The 21933-nt window shown below is 37.7% G+C and overlaps 1 protein-coding gene across 7 annotated transcripts; it reads left to right on the forward strand.

Moving 5' to 3' along the window:
• The first annotated feature begins 6864 nt into the window (after positions 1 to 6864).
• On the forward strand, positions 6865 to 20464 carry LOC307127922 (neoverrucotoxin subunit alpha-like). Of its 7 annotated transcripts, XM_079819426.1 has the most exons (10): positions 6877 to 6997; positions 10700 to 10827; positions 10916 to 11993; positions 12087 to 12187; positions 13458 to 13570; positions 13676 to 13724; positions 16381 to 16473; positions 16636 to 18339; positions 19394 to 19429; positions 19633 to 20464. In XM_079819426.1, exons 5-10 carry the CDS (start codon positions 13481 to 13483, stop codon positions 20151 to 20153), a joined length of 2493 nt encoding a protein of 830 aa, XP_079675552.1. In that variant the 5' UTR covers positions 6877 to 6997; positions 10700 to 10827; positions 10916 to 11993; positions 12087 to 12187; positions 13458 to 13480; the 3' UTR covers positions 20154 to 20464. The 7 variants fall into 7 exon arrangements, with proteins under 7 accessions (XP_079675551.1, XP_079675549.1, XP_079675552.1 ...); XM_079819425.1 differs by having other exon boundaries at positions 6865 to 6997; positions 10916 to 12196; XM_079819423.1 differs by having other exon boundaries at positions 6865 to 6997; positions 10916 to 12187.
• Positions 20465 to 21933: the final 1469 nt, after the last annotated feature.

Raw genomic sequence — 21933 nt, forward strand, 5'->3', positions numbered from 1 at the left:
CGCCTTGTGGTGCCATACCGGAGAGGCATGAAATCACTCTCACGGACCTTTTCCTGGGCCGTTCCCACCTGGTGGAATGACCTATCTCAATTCGTGCGGCCGAGTCTGTCACCATTTTCAAAAAACACCTAAAGACACATCTCTTCCAGCAGCACCTGACCAATCAAGAATAGCACTTATCATTCTATTCATTTTCTGTCTGTCTAATTTATTAAAAAAAAAAAAAAACTGTCCTGTGTGTTCTGAGCTAGATTAACTGAGACTTGCTACAGCACTTGCATACTGTTGCCCTTGACTGTTCTAGTTGCTTCTTTTGCTCTCATTTGTAAGTCGCTTTGGATAAAAGCGTCTGCTAAATGACTAAATGTAAATGTAAATCTGAGAGGGTTTCTTCACTGTCCTGTGCAATGGAAATAAATGGGTATTACAAAGTGTTGCACTTTCTTCCCTTTTGATGAAAAAGTACACAACTTACTGCATATGCTTCAGCCACCACTTGCATGGGAACAGGTAAAAGTGTTGGTGTATTATGTAAAACTGCACAAAAGAGGGGAAAAAAGTCATTACAATTAACTACACTGTTAAAAAAAAATTGTGATAAATAACTCATGCCAACATTTTATATCAACTAAAAGTTTAGAAGTTTCCACTTTGACAAACAATTGAAAGGACTGCACCAGCCGTTTGGATTATACTTAATTTAATGCAGCAACAAATAATTTTACAGTGTACTAAGAGAATTGAAAGCTCATTTAGCCTACCAGTAATGAAGGTGTTGCTGCTACTGGTCCCTGGCTTTGGGTCTGAGCAAGAGCTGACCCCAGGGATACCCTCCACAATGGTTCGGTTTTTATTTAACCCAAGGGCCAGCTCTTCCGCTGGGGTATATTGTGGGGGTGCAGGACCATCACCAGTTTTTTTTCCAGCCTTTTTCTTGTTGGCTGTTATAAACAGACAAACACATCACTTAACAATGGCTTTTAAAAAGAGGAAAAAAAGTGGCTTTTTAAAATAAAGACAGTATAAGATGTAAAGGCTACCATTTTGTAGAATATTCTTGTACTTCACTTTTACTTGTTCCCATGTTCTAGTGGGTCCCGTGGTGGCTCTGACATAAAAGAACAAAGTAAATATGAAATTACAGAGCTGCCAACTCTCACGCATTGGCCGTGAGACACACGCATTTGATTGGTTTCACACGCTCACACGCCACACCCCCGATTTCTCACGCTGAAGTGCCAACCCGGTCTGTCAAATGCCTGAAAGCTGAGTTTATCTATATATCTATATCTACATGTTGAGCCGATCATGCTTTCGGTGAGGGGGTTCAAGATAAATGGGCAAATAAATACGGTGTTGCGCGACCTAAAACTACATACTGTTTTGGGTTCTGACGAGAACGAGCCTGTAATGAGCGAAGTGGAGCTGTGACACTCAGAGGTGCGTTTCCCGAAAGTGTCGTTCGCTAACTATGGTCACAAGTTCCGTCATTATAAGCATAGTTAAACGAGTCGTGTTTCCCGAAGCCATAGTTCCAACGAACGTTCGCAAACAGCATCGCAAAGTTGATTTGCATACATTTTGTTCTTGCACTGATGTTAAATTTGTAGCCATTTTGCACTTGGGCAGCCAGTTTGAGATATAGGCTATATTTGAGTAGTGTGTGTAATGATTCTGACAGTTTTTTCCATTGAAATGACTGGGGAAAAGTGTCCCAATAACCCTGAAAGCCTATACTCTTTGAAATCATAATTACATTGCATTATGAAGCTTGAAACCCCAAATATTATAAAATTCTTCATGAACAATTATTCAGTTATTTGTAACTATCTCATTGTAAAAAAGAAGAAGAAAAAGAAACATGGTTTCAATGTAGCCAGCTACTTTTTGATAGTAACTTGTAGTGTAGCTATTTTCAAAAGGGTAGCTTGAATATAACTTAACTACTCAAAGTAGTTTTTACTACAACACTGTTTTTTTAGATCAGCCTCAGCAAAAAAGAACCACAAGAACAGACAGAAGAGCAACAGACAGGACAGTTATTTTCCTTTTTCTTCCCTGTAAAAGTATGCTGTAGGTTGATGTATAATCAATTTGTTCTATTTAGACAAAACCATGCCTCTACATAGTGCTTTAAAATTCTGTGTGTGTGTGTGTGTGTGTGTGTGTGTGTCTATAGGATATACTGTATACAAAGCGTCATATAGATGCATTTTGTCTTAATAGAAATAATTAATTATCAACCTTTTCTATCAAAGGCAAAAAAGAAATCAACAACAAAAACCAATACTACCCCATTCAAATGCTGATGCAGAGAGTGTTTTCTGTGATGTGTGTGTATATAGCTATATATATATATATATATATATATATATATATATATATATAGAGAGAGAGAGATAGCTATTATTATAATATTATTATTTATTTTATTTTTTGCAATTTTTGCTTTGTTCGCGGCAAAATTTTGGTTGGCCCCACCAAATCTCACTCTAAGTTTTTTTGAAAAGTTGGCAGCTCTGCACACACACACACACAATCACACGCACTCTCACACACACACACACACACACACACACACACACACACACACACACACACACACACACACACACACACACACACACACACACACACACACACACACACACACACACACACACACACACACACATCTGTGCACGCAGACACACACACACACACACACACACACACACACGCACACAGCCAAAATACATCAAAAATTTTTTATTTTATTCACCTCTTAACATTCTTTTGTTTCATTTTCTTGTTAATTACATTTCTTAAAATCAGTTTGTTGTTAGACTCCCTTCTTTGTAAACTGTCATAAACTGACGAGATCTCTCGTTCAGACTCAATAAAAGCAACTCGGTCAGTGATGGACGTGTTCGTTACCTCCAATAATATCACATTTTTTATTTGTTTTACAGTTTTTGGAGAAATGCATGACATGACTCGAACGTAATGAAGTAATTTGTATTCATTTTATAAAACAACAACAATGAAAATGAATAATACAAACACAATACATCAGTCCTTAAGTAATCATTTAACCATCAGCCTGCATTATTACACTGTTTTCATTAAAATGGTAAAGTGTACATGTCTTTCTTTGCTGCATACCGTATATACCTAACTACACAAGCCGCTCTACATGTTCGCTATCAGTTCAATAGCTGGTTCATTTCGTTCACGAACAAGTCGAGGAGGAGATCAGTCTTTGGTTCAGAGTCAGAGTCGGACTCAAAAGCATCTCGGTCAGTAAAAGGCGTATTCGTTCACTGAATTCAACAAATCACATGCTCCGTCACATCTTATACTCGAACGCTATTGGCTCAGAGTTTTGTCATTGACAGGATGAAACATTCCACAGAGCTGCGCATGCGCTCGCTCCTCGCTGCTAATAGTGCCACGCTGCTGTGGAGGAGGAATTACAGCGAACGAGAAATATGAGTCAGTGGACCACTTGAACGAGAATGATTCATTCACCTAAAAGATTCGTTCAAAAAGAACGATTTGTTCACGAACGTAACATCACTACTGCTTTGCTTTTTTGTGATGACTGGACGGGTCTCGCCTTCAGCTCCCCTTGAACTTCTCTGCATGGACGCGACCAACTTTTCCGACAAATTTTCAGGAGGCTGTCTTCGTCTTCACAACTGAGGCAAACTGCAGGCGCTATGAACAAGGGCATGGGTAATGTAACGTTACGATTTAAAGAATATGCTTTTATTCAGCTGTATAAGGAAATGGATGCGTTAATAGATCCGAGCTTAAAACTGCACATTTTGTTTACACAGACTATCCTCGCCTCATAACGAAGCCGTGAGCTCTTATCTGCTTGGAGAGATTTCAGCGAGTCCAGATTTAACCGCTGATCACGACGACATTGTGTGTAAGTAACTTCTAATGTGTTTCTCATTCCTTGTTTAATTTTACCGTGACTGTTTTTATTAATACCAGTCTCATGTAATTGTTTTCCAGCTGCCTGTAAGATGTATTATGAATCGACACGCCGGAGCTTCAGATACAAACAACCTGAACTTACATCGCAGGTGGAAACTGCGAAGTTTAGCTCGGAGTCGATCAAGAAGAAAAAGGGTAAGATTTATTATATTAGATCCGTTTTTGTCAATGTGAGTATTTTTCAGATTGCTTATTGTCTTTATGGATTGTATTACAGTTGCTGGAAGCGAGAGTGTGCTGGCTGAGGATGAGATGGACATTTGGAAGTCCACGACCATTGATCTCATGTTTGACGAGGAAGACGACTTTGTTGACGGGGTGTCTGGATGGATTGTGCGGCCACCGCCCTCTCAGCCTGGAGCTCGCCGAACTTTACATTACGAGACATTACTGCTGCACTGTACATAGTTGTGTGTTTAACAATAAAGCTCTTTCTTTGAGTAAACCGCTGTGTTTAACAATAAAGCTTTCTTTGAATAAACGGCACGGTCTGGGCAAATTTTCCCATATATTCCTTGATGGTATGAATACTTCATAGCACAATAACATTAATATAAAACAAATTATTACAACATAATTTATATATTTATTATTATTATTGGGGTTTACATTTATAATGAGCCAGGGGGACCAATAATGATTGGTTTGCAGTGATCTGCCAACCAATCACGAGGGATTTTTCTTGTTTAAATGTAGTGGCTTCAGCCAATAGTGAGTGAGTGAATTCAAGTCTGGCCGTTGACTCTCTGGTTTCGCTGCTATTCATATGCTAATTAGAGGCGTCGCACCTCCGCGGGCTCTCTCAGCGGGGGCTCTCCACCTACATAATGGTTCGTTTACGACAATTTGTGGCACAGACGAACGTGACGTTCGCTGCCTCTAAATTGTCGAAAACTGCCGAAAATTAGGGAGATTTCCGGGAGTATACAGGCGTTTACGGGGTCGAAAATCCCACTTTTCATGCAGTGCAAAGCGCAAGCGTTTTAAACTGCGAGAGCCGTCACACTTTCTGTGTGAGTTAAATACAGAAGGCGGTCCGCCATAAGCAAGATATTTTACTGTATAACATGTAAAATATGGATATTTTTTTCTTACTCAAACCCATTGTGCATAGCTTCAGACAGACTTTATTAACCCCCAGAGCCGTGTGGAACACTGTTATAATGGATGGATACACTTTTTTTCGTCTTCAAATTTTGATTGGGGGTTTATCATGTAAGCCTGAGGAAACAGCTCAACTATAAACAGGATTTAGACCAAATGGGATTAACTGTCTTCATTCAGCAAACAACATCCTTTCCATCTAATTCATCAACATTACCAACAGCCGCTTGGAGATTTCTTTGCAGGCTGATGCGGCTTCATTGCACTTTAGTCCCGTTTCATCTCACACTCACTACTCCAAAGACTGAGCTCTTGGTAGCCAAAAATGCTACTGTGAAAGTCTGAACTATTTAGTGTTTCCCTTGCAACTGAATGGCTGTGTTTGTTATGTGCTTTCTGGCTGTCTGCTGATTTGTTGAGGGTTAAACTTTATACACATGGCTCATTGAAACATGGAAGTCTCTGGTCCCTCAATGTCTTTAAGCAGCATCACAATAATGTTCTGAAAGCAGGTGTTACTGTATGTCATGAGGCTCAGTGCAAATAGTCCATGACTGTGTGTACTGGGTTCTTCAACTCTGCTCCTCGAGGTCCACTGTCCTAAATCAATCCTTGTGAATTTAGCACTCCAAACATGTGTTGAGATAGAGAAAAAGTCAGCAGAAAACGAGCAAAACATTAACAGATAAACAACATTGGCCACAGAGGAGATAGAGGATGAACCATACGCAAGAATGTGCAGATTATCATAAATACGACACATTTATAGGACATAAAACATCTCTGCGGCAAAAGCTAAAGTACAAGCCGGTGAAATGTTTGGAAATGTCTCTTGGCCCAGCAAAGCACCAGTTTCACTAAAATGATATACAGTGCACAGCATAAATGAGTACACCCCCTCTGAAACATAACAAATCCAGCAATTACTCTGAACTTAGAAGACATGTTAGAGCTCTTTAGAGATATACAGTTTCAGGAAGTCTGCTTGACCAATTACCAAAGAAGCATGTTCAAATTATTCAGGAAAATAAGATTCTCTTACCAAAGAGATACAATGTTGTGTTGATTATAACATTATAAGATTTCTAGCTGGGACAGTCGGGTTTTATTTTTTATCTGTTGGTATTTGCTAGAATCCATGATACCATGTGTTTGAACAAAATGTCCAGGATCTCTGGAAGAAAGAGGGCCCACAACATTAAAGATACAGCAGAGTATTTCATTTTACTCAAGGGGTACTTTTTTATCCCTCGGTGCACCAAACCCATATTGAGTGTAGTTGTGTATAGCTATATAGTTAGGTGTTAAGTTAGGTGTACATTTTTAAAACTCTTACTACAAAAACCCAAACTGATCACACTTGTAACACAGCAAGTCATTCTTTCAAAACCTGATCCCATGCTTTCATTTTAGTTGTACATATTTTCATTCTATATGAAGGTTATTGTAATACCTATATAATGAGAACATTTGCTTTAATCACTGAAACGCAACAGTGTGATCTGTCAATTTAGTACTTTTAACACTCATTTAATAGCAAACAATGTAAGATACATGTTTCAAATCACACGAATTACAGTAACACAGGCTACAGTTGCCACATTAGAAAATACACTTACATTAGCTAACTTACATAACATAAATCCATAATGTTTCTAATGGTATCTATTCAGTGTACTGAATCTATACTGTTGACCTTTTATACAGTTCCCTTTCAGTCGGTCATGTTCGATGTACGTGTGCTGCCAGAAAGCATTTCAAGGTCCAAGAGGCATTGACCCATCCACTCCAATATTTCCCAACTTCGCATGTTTTCATGAGGCATTCCCTCAGTAGCAGGACTATAAATATCACTACAGATTTCAGTTCCGCTTCAGACTCACCATATCAAGAACAGAGACTCCAGGTAAGATGTGACTTTAGGTTCAGTGTCAGTGTTATTGTGTTGGAGTGAAAGTTGAGCAAAGCTTCACAGCAAATCATTTAGGAAAAGGAAAAGGAAAAGGAAAAGTTACGTTTTTCAGAGGATAGATGTAAGAAGTGAAGAAACTGGAGAGACTAGAAAATGCAAAGTTATATTTAACTATTATATTAGTGAGTGTGTGTGTGTGTGTGTGTGTGTGTGTGTGTGTGTGTGTGTGTGTGTGTGTGTGTGTGTGTGTGTGTGTGTGTGTGTGTGTGTGTGTGTGTGTGTGTGCGTGTGTGTGTGTGTGTGTGTGTGTGTGTGTGTGTGTGCGTGTGTGTGTGTGTCCTGTGCTGGCAGAATGAGCTGTAATGCTAATTATGAGCTACTGGCAAAACAAGTGGAAAAATTTCAATTTGAGGTTTTCACAAAATTAATTTATTAAACCCTTGTCTAGCGCAGTGGTTCCCAACCACGTTCCTGGAGGACCCCCAACAGTGCACATTTTGGATGTGTCCTTTGTCTGACACACCCACATCAGGTCTTGGAGTAGCTACTAATGAGCTGATGACCTGAATCAGGTGTGTTTGATTGAGGAGACATGCAAAATGTGCACTGTTGGGGGTCCTCCAGGAACGTGGTTGGGAACCACTGGTCTAGCGATCCCAATGCTCCAAATAGTTATTAAAGTCTTTGTATTTGTGTTTTCTGAGAGGTAAACCAAATATCTGATGTGTAGCATTATATCTGAGCGTTACAGTGGGTCTTAATATGCAGACTGTCTGTCTCAATGTAAATCAAACAATTGTGGTATCATGGAAAAAAGTTGACTATATATTTTACCTGTACATATGGGTTTTGACTTGGTTTGTGGAAAATGTAGTGTTATTGAAGCAAAAAACAAATGTGATGTCCGCACACTGATTTAACTGCTCCAATTTATTGCAACATTTCGACCAACAGGTCTAGGTCAGGCACAAACTTAGACCCCGTCCACACAGAGACGCGTTTAGCTGTATACGTTAACATTTCTGGCCAAAGAAAATAAATAAATAAATAAATAAATAAATAAATAAATAAATAAATAAATAAATAAATAAATAAATAAATAAATAAAAGAAAAAGGAATAAGAAATACAATACATAAATTAAACAATAATAATAATATGAAAAATAATAATAATAATAATAATATAAAAAAGATTTAAACGTTAACATTTCTGGCCAAAGAAAATAAATAAATAAATATATAAATAAAAGAAAAAGGAATAAGAAAAATACAATACATAAATTAAACATTAATAATAATATGAAAAAAATAAAAATAAATAATAATATAAAAAAGATTTAAAAAATATAATAATTTGAAAAAAGAAAAAAAGAAAGAAAGAAAATAATAATAATAATAAAATAATAATAATTTGAAAAAGAAAAATTAATAAATAAAAGTATAATTTAAATAAACAAATAAAATAAATAAAAAGGGAAAGAAAAATAAGAAAATAAATAAATAAAATAATATTAATAATAATAATAATTTGACAAATAAATAAATAAAATAATAATTAAAAATTTATAAAAAAGAGAAAATAAAATTAATTAATTAATTAAATAATGATCATTTGAAAAAAATAAATAAAGAGAAAGAAAAATAAAAAAGATAATAATAATAATAAGAAGAAGAAGAAGAAGAAAAATAAAAACATATATAATATAAAAAACAGAAAGAAAGAAAAATGTAATAATAATAATAATAATTTGAAAAATAAATAATAATAAAAAAAGAATTAAAAAAGAGAAAGGAAAATAAAACAAAATACAATGAATAAATACAATAGTAATAATAATATATAAAAGAGAAATAAATAAATATAAAATAATAATTTTAAGAAATAATAAATAAATAAAATACATTTTTTACAAAGAAAGGAAATAAATAAATTTAGTAATGATAATTTGAAAATAAACAGAAAGAAAGAAACATTTAATAATAAGAATAAAAAAAATTAAAAAAGAGAAAGGAAAAGAAATTAAAATACAATAAATAAATACAATAATAAATAAATAAATGAAATAATGATCATTTGAAAATAAATAAAAAGAAAGAAATAATAATATGAAAAACAAACAAATATCAAACAAAATGGAAAGAAAGATAAATAAAATAAAATTAATAATTTGAAAAAATTAAATAAATAAAATAATAATAATATATAAAAGAGAAATAAATAAATATAAAATAATAATTTTAAGAAATAAATAATAAATAAATAAAATACATTTTTAAAAAGAGAGGAAATAAATAAATAAATTAAATAATGATAATTTTAAAATAAATAAAAAGAAAGAAATAAAATAATATGAAAAATAAAAAAATATATAATATAAAAAACGGAAAGAAAGATAAATAAAATATTAATAATTTGAAAAAAAAAAAACTTGTGAAGATACAATAAAGTCCTAGATAAATGACAAAATAAATCTACAATTACACAAAGGCACTGAGAACAGATGAGGAAATGCTCAATTCTGCAAAAAAGGTTTGATATCAAATTCCTCCTTCAACACAAAAGGCGATAAAGTATTTAAAGTAAAAATCCAAAAGCTCTCCTGTTGCGTACAAGATAAATCACATGTGTGAATGAGCAAGTAATCGTCCCATGTATCAAAATATTCTGACCAGTGTGTGGATGACTGAAAGATTCACATTAGTGTGTAAAAGTACACTGGGCACAGTTACCACAGTGATAATTACCAGAAGGAAGAGTCGGGATGCCAGTTTTCACCTTACAAGACGCAAAATCAGATTTTACAAGCGTGTCACCCAAATTACTTTGACATTTGAAGACCAATCGAGGACCTTCTTTAAATACACTAGACAAACTTGGATCACTGGAAATAATATGCTAATGTCCTTGTAAAGCTTTACGGACTTCCCCACCCAATGCTGAGTATTGGACAGCACAGATAGGGCCATTTCCTGTTTGTACTTTATCCTTAAAGGATTAGGTCACTTTTAAATAAACTTCTGCTGATAATTTACTCACCCCCATGTCGTCCAAGATGTCCATGTCTTTCTGCAGTCGAAAAGAAATTAAGCTTTTTGATGTAAACATTCCAGGATTTTTCTCCATATAATGGACTTCAATGGACTCCAAACGGTTCAAGCTCCAAATGACAGTTTCAGTGCAGCTTCAAAGGGCTTTAAACAAGCGGTGTCATTATGACAGCAAACACCAAACTATTACTACTTGGATACACTTTTTGCACCCAAAAATGAACATTCTGTCATTATTTACTCACCCTCCAGTTGTTCCAAACATGTATAAATGTCTTTGTTATGTTGAACACATAGGAAGATTACTATGGAAGTCAATGGTGCCCCAAAGCAGCCTGGTTACAAACTTTCTTCAAAATATCTTCTTTTGTATTCAGCACAACAAAGAAACTCATACAGGTTTGGAACATCATGAGGGCGAGTAAATGATGACAGAATTCACATAGTTCACATACTTCATCTCATGTTTTCTTATGGTTAATTGTTGAGCTGTCAAGTTGTCAATGTTGAAATAATAATTTGATGATGTATTCTTTATTTCTGTCCTTTATGCAATTGTTTTTTGGGGTGGGTTTTTTTTTGGGGGGGGGGGGGGGGTGAATGGGTGTCCCTTATTTTGCCACACTGAAAGTGGCAACCCTATCCAGACCCCATCCTCACGGCAACAGCATTTGGTGGCCGGAGAACACAAACCATGAAATAGGGTGGAAATAGTTTTGAGACTACACCATCATCTTCCCCTCGCAACCCCTAAAAAGGTGATTCTGTGAAAACGGTGAGGGCATGTGCACAAGCATTGCGTTTTCAGCCTATAGGCGAGTGTGTTTGGATATGTGTGTGTGCATGTGTTTTTATCTTTATAGAGGGGAAGGGAAGGAGGCGTCACAGGGAGAGTCTAGTCACACGGTCTCTCAGACACTTCAGGGTCCTGTGTTGGTCTTCTCTGGGCGCAGGTCCACCATCTGATCTGGATACGGCCCGGATCCGGCTGACTGCAGTAAACCTCGGGATAAAACAGAGAGACTATCATTAGCGTAGATGCCATTCTTCTGATGATGTAACGAGTACATCAGGTGTTATGGGAAGTGTTCCCGGTTCCGGCTGACCTAGTTAATGCAGCCTAATAATCATTTCATTGAAAAAGTGATTTATGTGTATGCCACAGTAAAGAGATGTGTTTTTAGTCTAGATTTAAACTGACAGAGTGTGTCTGCTTCCCGAACAATGTTAGGAAGACTGTTCCAGAGTTTAGGTGCTAAATAGGAAAAGGATCGACCGCCTGCAGTTGATTTGGATATTCTCGGTATGATCAACTGGCCAGAGTTTTGAGAGCGCAGTAGACGTGATGGAGTATAATATGTTAAGAGCTCGCTCAAGTATTGGGGAGCTAAACCATTTAGTGCTTTGTAAGTAATAAGCAAGATTTTAAAATGTATGCGATGTTTAATAGGCAGCCAGTGCAGTGTTGACAGAACTGGGCTAATATGGTCACACTTCCTGGTTCTAGTAAGAACTGGAGCTGCTGCGTTTTGGACCAGCTGGAGTTTATTTATTAAGCGAGCAGGGCAACCACCCAGTAGAGCATTACAATAATCTAGCCTTGAGGTCATGAACGCATGAACTAACTGTTCAGCATTTTGCATTGAGAGCATGTGCCGTAATTTAGATATATGTTTAAGATGGTAGAAAGCAGTTTTAGAGATTTTAGAAACGTGGCTTTCAAACGAAAGATTGTTATCCAAGAGCACACCCAGGTTCCTCACTGACCACGAGGACTTGACAGAGCAGCCATCAAGTGTTAGACAGTATTCTAGGTTACTACTTGTGGAGCTTTTTTGTCCGATAATAAAAAAATATGTTTTTTTCTGAGTTAAGTTGCAGGAAATTACTGGACATCCAATTTTTTATATCAACTATGCATTCCGTTAATCTTGTGAATTGGTAAGTTTCGTCAGGGTGTGAAGAAATGTAGAGCTGAGTATCGTCAGCATAACAATGAAAACTAACGCCATGCTTCCTAACGATATCTCCCAGTGGTAGCATGTACAGGGTGAAGAGCAGCGGTCCTAGCACTGAGCCTTGTGGTACTCCATACTGAACTTATGATCGGTGTGACATCTCTGATACTGATAACGGTCAGATAAGTATGATTTAAACCATGCCAATGCAATTCCGCAAATGCCTATATAATTTTCGAGTCTATTCAAAAGAATGTTGTGGTCGATAGTATCAAATGCAGCGCTAAGATCGAGTAACACTAATAGAGAGATACAGCCACGATCGGATGATAAGAGTAAATCATTTGTAACTCTGATGAGAGCAGTCTCAGTGCTATGATACGGTCTAAATCCTGACTGGAAATCCTCACAGATACCATTTCTTTCTAAACAGGAGCATAATTGTGAGGACACTGCCTTTTCAAGTATTTTTGACAGAAAGGGTAGATTTGAGATTGGCCTGTAATTGACTAATTCTGTAGGATCAAGTTGTGTTTTTTTAACAAGTGGTTTAAAATAACCAACTTAAAAGTTTCTCAGTTATGGCAGAAATTACACTCTGTTTTCTTTATTTTACAAAAGCACAATGTTTTGTTGATATTGTGAGTGTACACAGATAAAAGTAGACACTTGTATTACTCGTTCCTGTTTGACAAAAATGACATAATTTAAGTTGATTTTGCGGCTATATGGTAAAAATCTGTCGGTTTGTCAGCGTGTTAGTCGACCCCAGACGGTTAAATACACATTAACATTAAAGCTACACTGTTATATTTTCCCCCCATCTAGCGGTGGAAAGATAAATGACCATCCAGTGAATAATAGTTTCTGTTCCTCTCAATTCCGATTTCGTTTTAACTCCTACGGTGGCCGATTTAGTCCAAGATTAACATGGCTTCCAGATCGACCTCGTCCACATTCGACACGGTGCCATCGAGTGTTAAAACGCCAAAGGCAAAGCTTGAATTTATGGGTATGTCCCTCTTTGGCTAATGTACTTTCAAGATGGGGGGGCAACATGGCGACCACCGTTAGATCCCATTACCTTATGTATTTTCAATGGCATATTATAAACTTACGAGAATACTTTATTACTTGAAAGAAGTAAATATACATTAATGAGCACATATATTTCTGAAAGAACTAAGTGTTTGTAGCTAAGAATAAACTAAAAGAGTTACACAGTGTAGCTTTAACAACACAGAACCTTGAACTGAGGAAAACTGAGTGCTTAAATACACATGGAATGATAATCAACCACACAGGTGTGCACAATCAGAAACAACAACCAATGAGAAATCAGGCAAATGGTCACTGGGAAAACAAAGCAGAATATGACAATGAAACTAAACTAGACAGTGTTTGTGGTATGCATCTCCTTCACTGACCTTCACTGACATTCACACAGGTCTCCTTGTTGACGATTCCAAGATGGCGGCACGTATGATGTCCCTGAAGCAGCCGAACTGGATCTACTGTACATGTTTATGGTTGGCAGCCCTAGCTGTGGTGAATGCACAGGTCAGTGCACTCCCTCAGACTAAATGTGGACGTGTTAACAGATTTCATGAGATTAAAGATAAAAAACTTTGTATATGATTTTATGAACCATTCTTCCAAAAATAGGAAGTGCTACAATCCAAACCTGATACCAAAGGAAACACAAAATATCCAGGTAAGATTGAAATGTTACAAAATATGAGCGTGCAATGAACAATATCACAGGGACAGATTCAAAATCATTAGAAGGACAAATTGTCTCAGGTTACGCATGTAACCCGGTTCCCTTAGAGGGGAGCGAGACGCTGCATCATGGTATTGATGCTATGGGAATGCCTGCTACAGAACCGGTGTCTGAAGCACGTGTGCCAAAAACACACCAATTCAGACCTGAATTCAATGATTTGGAGGGGTGTCCCAACACTTTTGGCAATATAGTGTATATATGTTCTAGCACTACCCAAATCAAACCCGAATGTGTAGTTTTTTTTTATTAGTTTGCTGTCTTGTAAACATATCAAAGTATGATGTTGTAACAGTTCCAGTAAACTGTTACCTGTATTCTATGTTGAATGCAAGTTGTAATTTTACTCCTGAAAATTGGAGGGTGCTAAGGAATCTATCTGGGAGATTTCTCTATGTCAAAGTGTGGGACAGCACCCTGCTCAAACCTTCTCCCCCTCCCTTTGCCCTGTTTCAAGTCACAGAATGCAGATATACCAACGATGATGTATCTTGTGAATCTATTGTTTTATCCCGTTCATGTTTGGTGTCCTTTCAAATGTCTCAGTGCGATTGGTAAAATGGTCTCAGTTTCACAGCAGTCACTGGTAGAATTAGAAAGATGGAAAACTAATGAGAATTCTGTTCTCCCTTTTGAGTGTCTCTTCAAAGATATCTGATCCTCTCCCCCAAAACCAGGTGGTTGTGTTGCAAATATTTACAACCCTTTTGTCCTGGCCTATAGTATATAAGGAAGGGTAACAGAGCTGCCAGGGGGGAAACATTCTGCGGCCAGAACCCGTGGTGCTGTGTCAGTGTCGATGACTCTTTGAAATTATTTTCATATTACTTTGCAATTTTTACGCTGATAAGTTGTGTACCATGGATTCTTGTTTAATTAACTTTTTCTGTCTGGCCAAAATAAATGTTAATCTTGATTAATCTTGTATTATTTTGAAATCATTATTCTACTATGGATCAATGTGGAGTCCTTTATTTCCGCAAATCTAATGTTATGATAGATCACATCGAGGACCTCACTACTGAAGCCTGAAGCACAGAGTGGGGGATAATCCGATTTCTGACTATCACTGTATTAGCACGTTACAGCTTTTATATATTACTAAAATTACACTTTTTGTTGAGTGAGCAGGTGCAAACAGTTGAAGGTAAAATATTCACTCTGCAATCCTCTGACTAATATCAGAAGTAACCGCTTTGTGTTTGTGAGCTAGCGAAATCCGGACGCTTGTAGTCTCTGTGCAATATCGGGTCCCTTGATGAACGAATATTTGAAAATAAGAGATGCTAAAAAAAATCAACGATCTATATTAAATCACAATTAATCATGCCCTAAAGGGTTAGTTCACCCAAAAATGAAAATTCTGTCATTAATTACTTACCCTCATGTCGTTCGACACCCGTAAGACCTCCGTTCATCTTCAGAACACAAATGAAGATATTTTAGTTGAAATCTGATGGCTCTGAAAGGCCTCCATTGGCACAATGCACGGTACACTCTCAAGACCCTTAAAAGGTACTAAAGACGTCGTTACAAAGTCCATCTCACTACAGTGGTTCTACAATAACTTTATGGAGTGTCGAGAATAGTTTTTGTGCGCAAAAAAACCCTAAATAACGACTTATATAGTGATGACGATTTCAAAACACGGCATCATGAAGCTTCGAAACGTTATGAATCAGTGAGTCGAATCATAATTCGGATCGCGTGTCAAACCGCCAAACTGCTGAAATTTGGTGATCCATACTGCTGAAACGTACGTCTTTAGTACCTTTTAAGGGTCTTGAGAGTGTACCGTGCCTTGTGCCAATGGAGGCCTTTCAGAGCCATCAGATTTCAACTAAAATATCTTCATTTGTGTTCCGAAGATGAACGGAGGTCTTACGGGTGTCGAACGACATGAGGGTAAGTAATTAATAACAGAATTTTCATTTTTGGGTGAACTAACCCTTTAAGATCAGATGATAAACTCTAAATGTCCAGCTTTCCCAGTTTTCACTGTTATACTGTAGGGGGCACTATTACACATCTTCTGAAAGAGTACAGCATCTCCTGATCAAAACACAGGTGAAGAAGAAGCAGACAAGCGATATCATATGTAATCATATGCATTATATAAAATAACATGATCGTCAACATTAAACAGCATATAAAACAAAACCGCCAAATGTTGGACGAGCTATAGGACTGTGAAACTTGGTGATGGACTCCATCTACTCCATCTGTGTTTTGATCATCGTTCTGAATCCCATCTGGATGTAGTCTTTGACAAAAACATGTTTTTCTGAGCTTTTTTGCTCAAAATAGATTTTTTTTAAAATTAAACTTACCCATATTAAAATGTTGATAAAAAAGGGATGCATGAAACTAGAATATAACCTTTTTTAGCAAAGGGTCTGTCCTTTCTTTTGATGAATTGCATGTTCAAATATTCATACAACAAAATATCCATCCAGAAACCTTTGTGCAAATGATCAATGGTGGCTGACAACTTTTAAAAAATTATGGTGGGAAAAAGAGTTAAACATTATTCATTAACACCAGATGTAATTTTGTTCATAAATAAGACCTATGTTATTTACTGCAGCCTTGGCATCAGAGACCATTGAAGTGGCGGCTCTAGGAAGACCTCTGTTTCCTGGTATGCTTTATGACTGCCGCACAGATAACTTCATTCCAGGTACCAACCTAAAATAAATAAATATTTATTTAAGTGTATTTTCCCCTCTTCACCAAATGTTGCATCACTAGTGCTTGTGTTACAGCACGATAAAACCTGCATGTTTCTTCAACAGTGCATTGCGTCCTCACAAATGACGTTTAAAGCCATTTCTCCTTTCAGGTGTTACTCTGTTGGATAAGAAGTCACTGAGAGAAGATTTGGACACTCGTCCACAGCTCATGTCAGATTTGCAGTTCAGTAGCTCAGACTCTCTCTCTAGTAAGGCCAGTCTCCTGGGTGTAAGTACTTCCCTGAAGGCCAGCTTCTTAGCAGGGCTGGTGGAGGTGGGAGGATCTGCCAAGTTTCTGAATGACACCAAATCCTCAAACCAACAGTCCAGAGTAACAATGTCTTACAGTGAAACCTCCAGATACGAACAGCTCACTATGACTCAACTGGGAGAAGTCACCTACCCTCAGGTGTTTGACCAGAAAACTGCAACTCATGTGGTCACGGCTGTACTGTACGGAGCTCAGGCCTTCATGGTGTTTGATCGGACATGTTCAGAAGAGGAAAACAAGCAGGAGATTGAGGGAGAACTGAATATCATGGTCAAGAAGATTCCTCTATTTTCTATTGAGGGAAAAGGAGCTTTAGAAATGACAGATGGTGATAAGCAAAAGGCTGAGAGCATTGCTTGCACATTTTATGGTGACTTCCGTCTTGAGAAGAGCCCTACCACTTACATGGAGGCCCTAGACGTGTACAAGAAGCTCCCCGGTCACCTGAAGAAGAATCCACAGAATGCAGTGCCAATAAAAGTCTGGCTCTATCCTCTTTCTTTACTGGATACAAAATCAGCTCAGCTGAAGAGAGAAATCACCACACGTCTGGTTTCCAACACTGAAGATATAATAGAGGAGCTGGAAGAAGTAGAGAGGACATGCACAGACCTGTCCAAAAAAACACTGGTGAATGCTTTCAATGATATTAAAGAGAGGCTGCATTCATTTCAAAGCTCAGTTAGCATTTACAAGACAATGCTCCTGAAAGCAGTGGCCAGGGTTTTGCCTGCTATACGAGGAGGAGAGATGGAGGAGAAGTCGCTGGAAGACGTCCTGAAGATCCACTACAGCTCCCCTTTTAAAGCTGACAGGATTAACCAGAGGTTAGATGGTGCAAAGGCTGAACTTGACCTCTTGAGTTCTCACACGAAGATGCTGGAGGGAATCACAATTCAAGACTCAGATCGTCTCAACTCCATCCTCCTTGATCCTACAATTGATGTTGTGGTGTGCTTGACCTTCTCATCTCTGAAGTATGAAGACCCGTATCTTTCAACCCTGAAGGAGTTTCTGAAATCTGACCAGTTTAAAGAGCTAGATGGGAAACAAAGCATGGTTTCTGTGGCATCTGACAGAAAGTGGTTCAATGATACTGCGGTCATCTCAAAGATGAGAGAGACCTTGTCTCTTTTCAGAAGTTTTTCAGAGGCTAATAAAGATGAAAAGAGATTCCGATTCATTATGTCTGCCATCTCCGATCCATCCAGTCCAGGCTCCTCCATCCGTCTGTATGAAAAAGGGCAGCTGACAGACACTCAGTTCCAGCCCGTGTCAAAGCCTCCCCCTCCAGAAGTGAAGGAGGTCCTGGAGAGCAGTGTGTCCCTGAAACTGCAGAAGTCCCCGACTGGAGAAACTGTGCAGTACAGAGTGGAGTACCAGCAGCTGAAAGAGGAACAGTGGCATGTCATAACCACACCTGATGCAGACTTTACTCTGACTGGATTGAAGTTTGGAAGGCAGTACTTGATCCGCTACAGGATAGTGGGTAAAGTGGGAGTGAGTGAAGCCAGCGACACTATCGGCCCCATACCATCTTCACGTAAGTGTCATATGCTCAATTCTTTGCATTAATCTTTATCTTAAAAAATAACAATAATTTGCTTCACTCACTCAATGTTTGTATTGACAACCATATTTCCTAACAGGTGTGGCTAATAATAATTAGAGGTCACAATATTAATGTAACAAGTTGTAAAGCATTTCCAAATTGACAATAAACGTAAACTATTTACATTTTGAATTATGTGCTAAAATGCTGTATTTTATGAACACATGAACGGATTTTTAAGAAACTCGGTATGGGTCATCAACACGATGCCCTGAAGGAGCCTGAGAAGTTTTGAAACAGCACCACCTAGTGGATAATTTCTTATTTCAAATGCTTATAACTTTGGATGTGGTTGACTTATTTTCATGGGAGTAACTTTTTTGTCTCCTGAATCCATGCCAGGTTTTGGGCTATGGTTTGTGCAGCGTTGTAATTTAGCACTTTAAAAGCTGCTATCTTCGAAACCGCTAGTCCGATCGCGACAAAACTAAAAATGTCAGATTAAAAAAACCCTAGATTGGAATTCAAACAAGTTTCCTGGATACAAATTATATCAGGTTTCACAGCCAATTTGTTAATAACATGTTTGAATTCCTGTCCATTTGCCATTAGGCTCCTTGCCTCCTTGCAAATCTTTGACAGTTAAAGCACCTCAAAGGTTTAGGTACATACATTCTCACTGGGTAGCTCAAAAAACCTAGGAAAACCTGCTTTGGCAAATATTTTCCTTCAAATTCAATCAGTATTGTTTCACGGTCCCTCTTCTTTCCTTGTTTTGTTGTTTTCTATCTTTGAGCATCTATTATTACCCCTCCTTTGACGTCTCTCTTGAACTCCTCCATTCCAACATTTATTGGCACTCCTGTGATTACTCCTTTACGTCCACCAACATTTCTCTTTCCCAGCTTCTTTGAACTTTCTACCTTTATTTTCCCAATCACCCTATTTGATTTGGCTTCGGTAGACATGAACTGATCACAATGGATACAGGATAATTTTCTCTTGACATGATTATCACACTCTTCATGTCTGTTGATTTCCACAGTCCCTGATCCCGTGACCAGAGCTGACTTCCTACAATGTAAGTCACTGAGAACACAAGCAGAGAAACTCATGAGTGTGTTCATGTTCTTCCTGGAGAAGAGGAAAGAAATCATGACAAGAGTTTTAGAGTTGATCATGTGAATGATGATTAAACTGAACTGAGACACTGATGATATATTGAACATGAAGAGTTCAGCTACAATAATGACAACTCATTCTGATGTGTTTTCTCTCCGTCAGATTCACTTCGGCTGACTCTGGATAACAACACAGCGTATATTGAACTCAAACTGTCTGAGGACAACAGAGAGGTTACTGTCACTCGCACAAATCAGCCGTATCCTGATCATCCTGACAGATTTAGGCATCTTTATCAGGTGTTGTGTAGAGAAAGTGTGAGTGGACGCTCTTACTGGGAGGTTGAGACGCATGGTGAAGGTGTGGGTATAGCAGTGTCATATAAGAGCATCTGCAGGAAGAGATGGAGTGATGATTGTCGGTTTGGACATAATGATCAGTCCTGGAGTTTGCTCTGCTTACACTACAGTTACTCATACTGGCACAATAATAAGCAGTATGTTACCCCTGCAGGGGAAACTAATAGAGTAGGAGTGTATGTGGATCCCAGTGCAGGAACTCTTTCCTTCTACAGCATCAATGGAGAAAAAATGAAACTCATCCACAGAGAACAGACCACATTCACTGAGCCGCTCTATCCTGGGTTTGCGTTTCTGCATCCTGCCACAGCGAAACTGATTTGATGAATCAGGATAGACTGTAGAGAGATTCTACCCATAATGCTTTGAGCTCATGATAAATCAGTGACAGTGAGTGTTATAGAGTCTCTTCATGACATTAATACTACAGATTAACTTCTGTTAATGAAATAACATGCGTGTGTAATAAATCTCCAGTGAGATCAGTGTGTGTGTGTACTTGTCTACCTATCTAACAGGGGACCTTGGTGTCGTTACACACTCACCAACAGGGGACCGCCGAGCCAAGAGGGGACATTTTCAGGTTCCCTGTTGGTCATGCTTTAAATCATGTTAAAATCAAGTAAAAAACTACCAACAAAAAAAAAATCGCTCTGGTGATTTTAAAAAAACTTTTGACCAAGTTGGGACCTACAGGTGTGTGTGTGTGTGTGTGTGTGTGTGTGTGTGTGTGTGTGTGTGTGTGTGTGTGTGTGTGTGTGTGTGTGTGTGTGTGTGTGTGTGTGTGTGTGTTTAAGGTCATACTCAGCAGCTCCCCTGTAGGCTGGAGCAGGAACTGTAAGGGCCCTTAAACCCGTTCGTTCACACTCCTCTATTGTTTGAATGGCCTGCTGGCTCTGAGACTCTAGAGCTGCTGTTTATAACTGGCTGCTTACTAAAGGAAACATTTCCTTTAACCATTAGGCTAATTATAAAATAAATGCTGACACACCAGTAAAATGGTAAAATACTGTCTAACCCTAGCAATGAATTAACACACATCAGTCGGAGGCAACAATGATAAATAAGAGAATAAAAGTGTCCAGTGACACTGACCGTAACTTTACAAGGTGACAGTGCCAGAGACAAACTTTTTGAATACAAAATGGGGTAACTAAGAAGATTTTAAAACACTGTGCCTCCTAGTATTTACCATTTATCTCATGGGAAAACAATCAATCATTAACAAGATAACGTCCCTATTTGAATTTAATTTTTTTATTTCTGCAATTTACACCAATACAAACTGCAAATGCCAGACGTTCCGCCAAGACAGGGTCAGAAATCAACTTTTCCATTTAGGGCTCCTTGCAATTGATTGTCACGGACAGCATGCAGATCAGGGGCGAGGACTCAAAATGCAGGATGAAAAAAGGGGTTTATTTACAAAAAATAATAATAAACACAAAACAAAACCCACGAGGGTAGGAAAAAAAAAATCAAACATCAAAACAGAGACGAATCAGAAACAAGCAACTACAACAAGTAACATTGACATACCAAGGATGACGTACCCGCACAGGTGTATATTATAAGTGCAATTTTTAATTATTACCTTTGTTGTCATTTGTCAAACACTTATATTTGACCAATTACTTAAATCAATCAGAATACTAGTCTGTTACCAATAACATTTTATCACAGAAGCTGCATCTGAAATAGCTTACATGTTTATTTACACAGACGGTTTAATGTTACTCAAATTATAAAATTAACTCTTTACAGATTCATTGTCAGACTTGATATTGATATGCTCTTGATATTGTAGGCTAATAATGATTTGTTGATTAATAGATACATAATATGTCTTTGTGCGTCTTCAGCGATGACTAATCTGGTTATAATGCTCAATGCTGCAAAAGAGATATCTGACGGAATGCAGCAGTCGGGTGAATCGAAGGAATTAAGTATTACAAAGTTTCAAAGTTTGTTTAAGCATTTTGAAAAATGATATACAGAAATGCCACCAAAACAACTCAATGACAATTATAATATGATCAAACAAAATCTACAAATTTATGAAGACACAATTCAAAATAATCAGAATCCATTTGACTTCCCAATT

This window comes from Gobio gobio (genome assembly GCF_949357685.1).
Source record: "Gobio gobio genome assembly, chromosome: 1".
Taxonomy (NCBI): Eukaryota; Metazoa; Chordata; class Actinopteri; order Cypriniformes; family Gobionidae; genus Gobio; species Gobio gobio.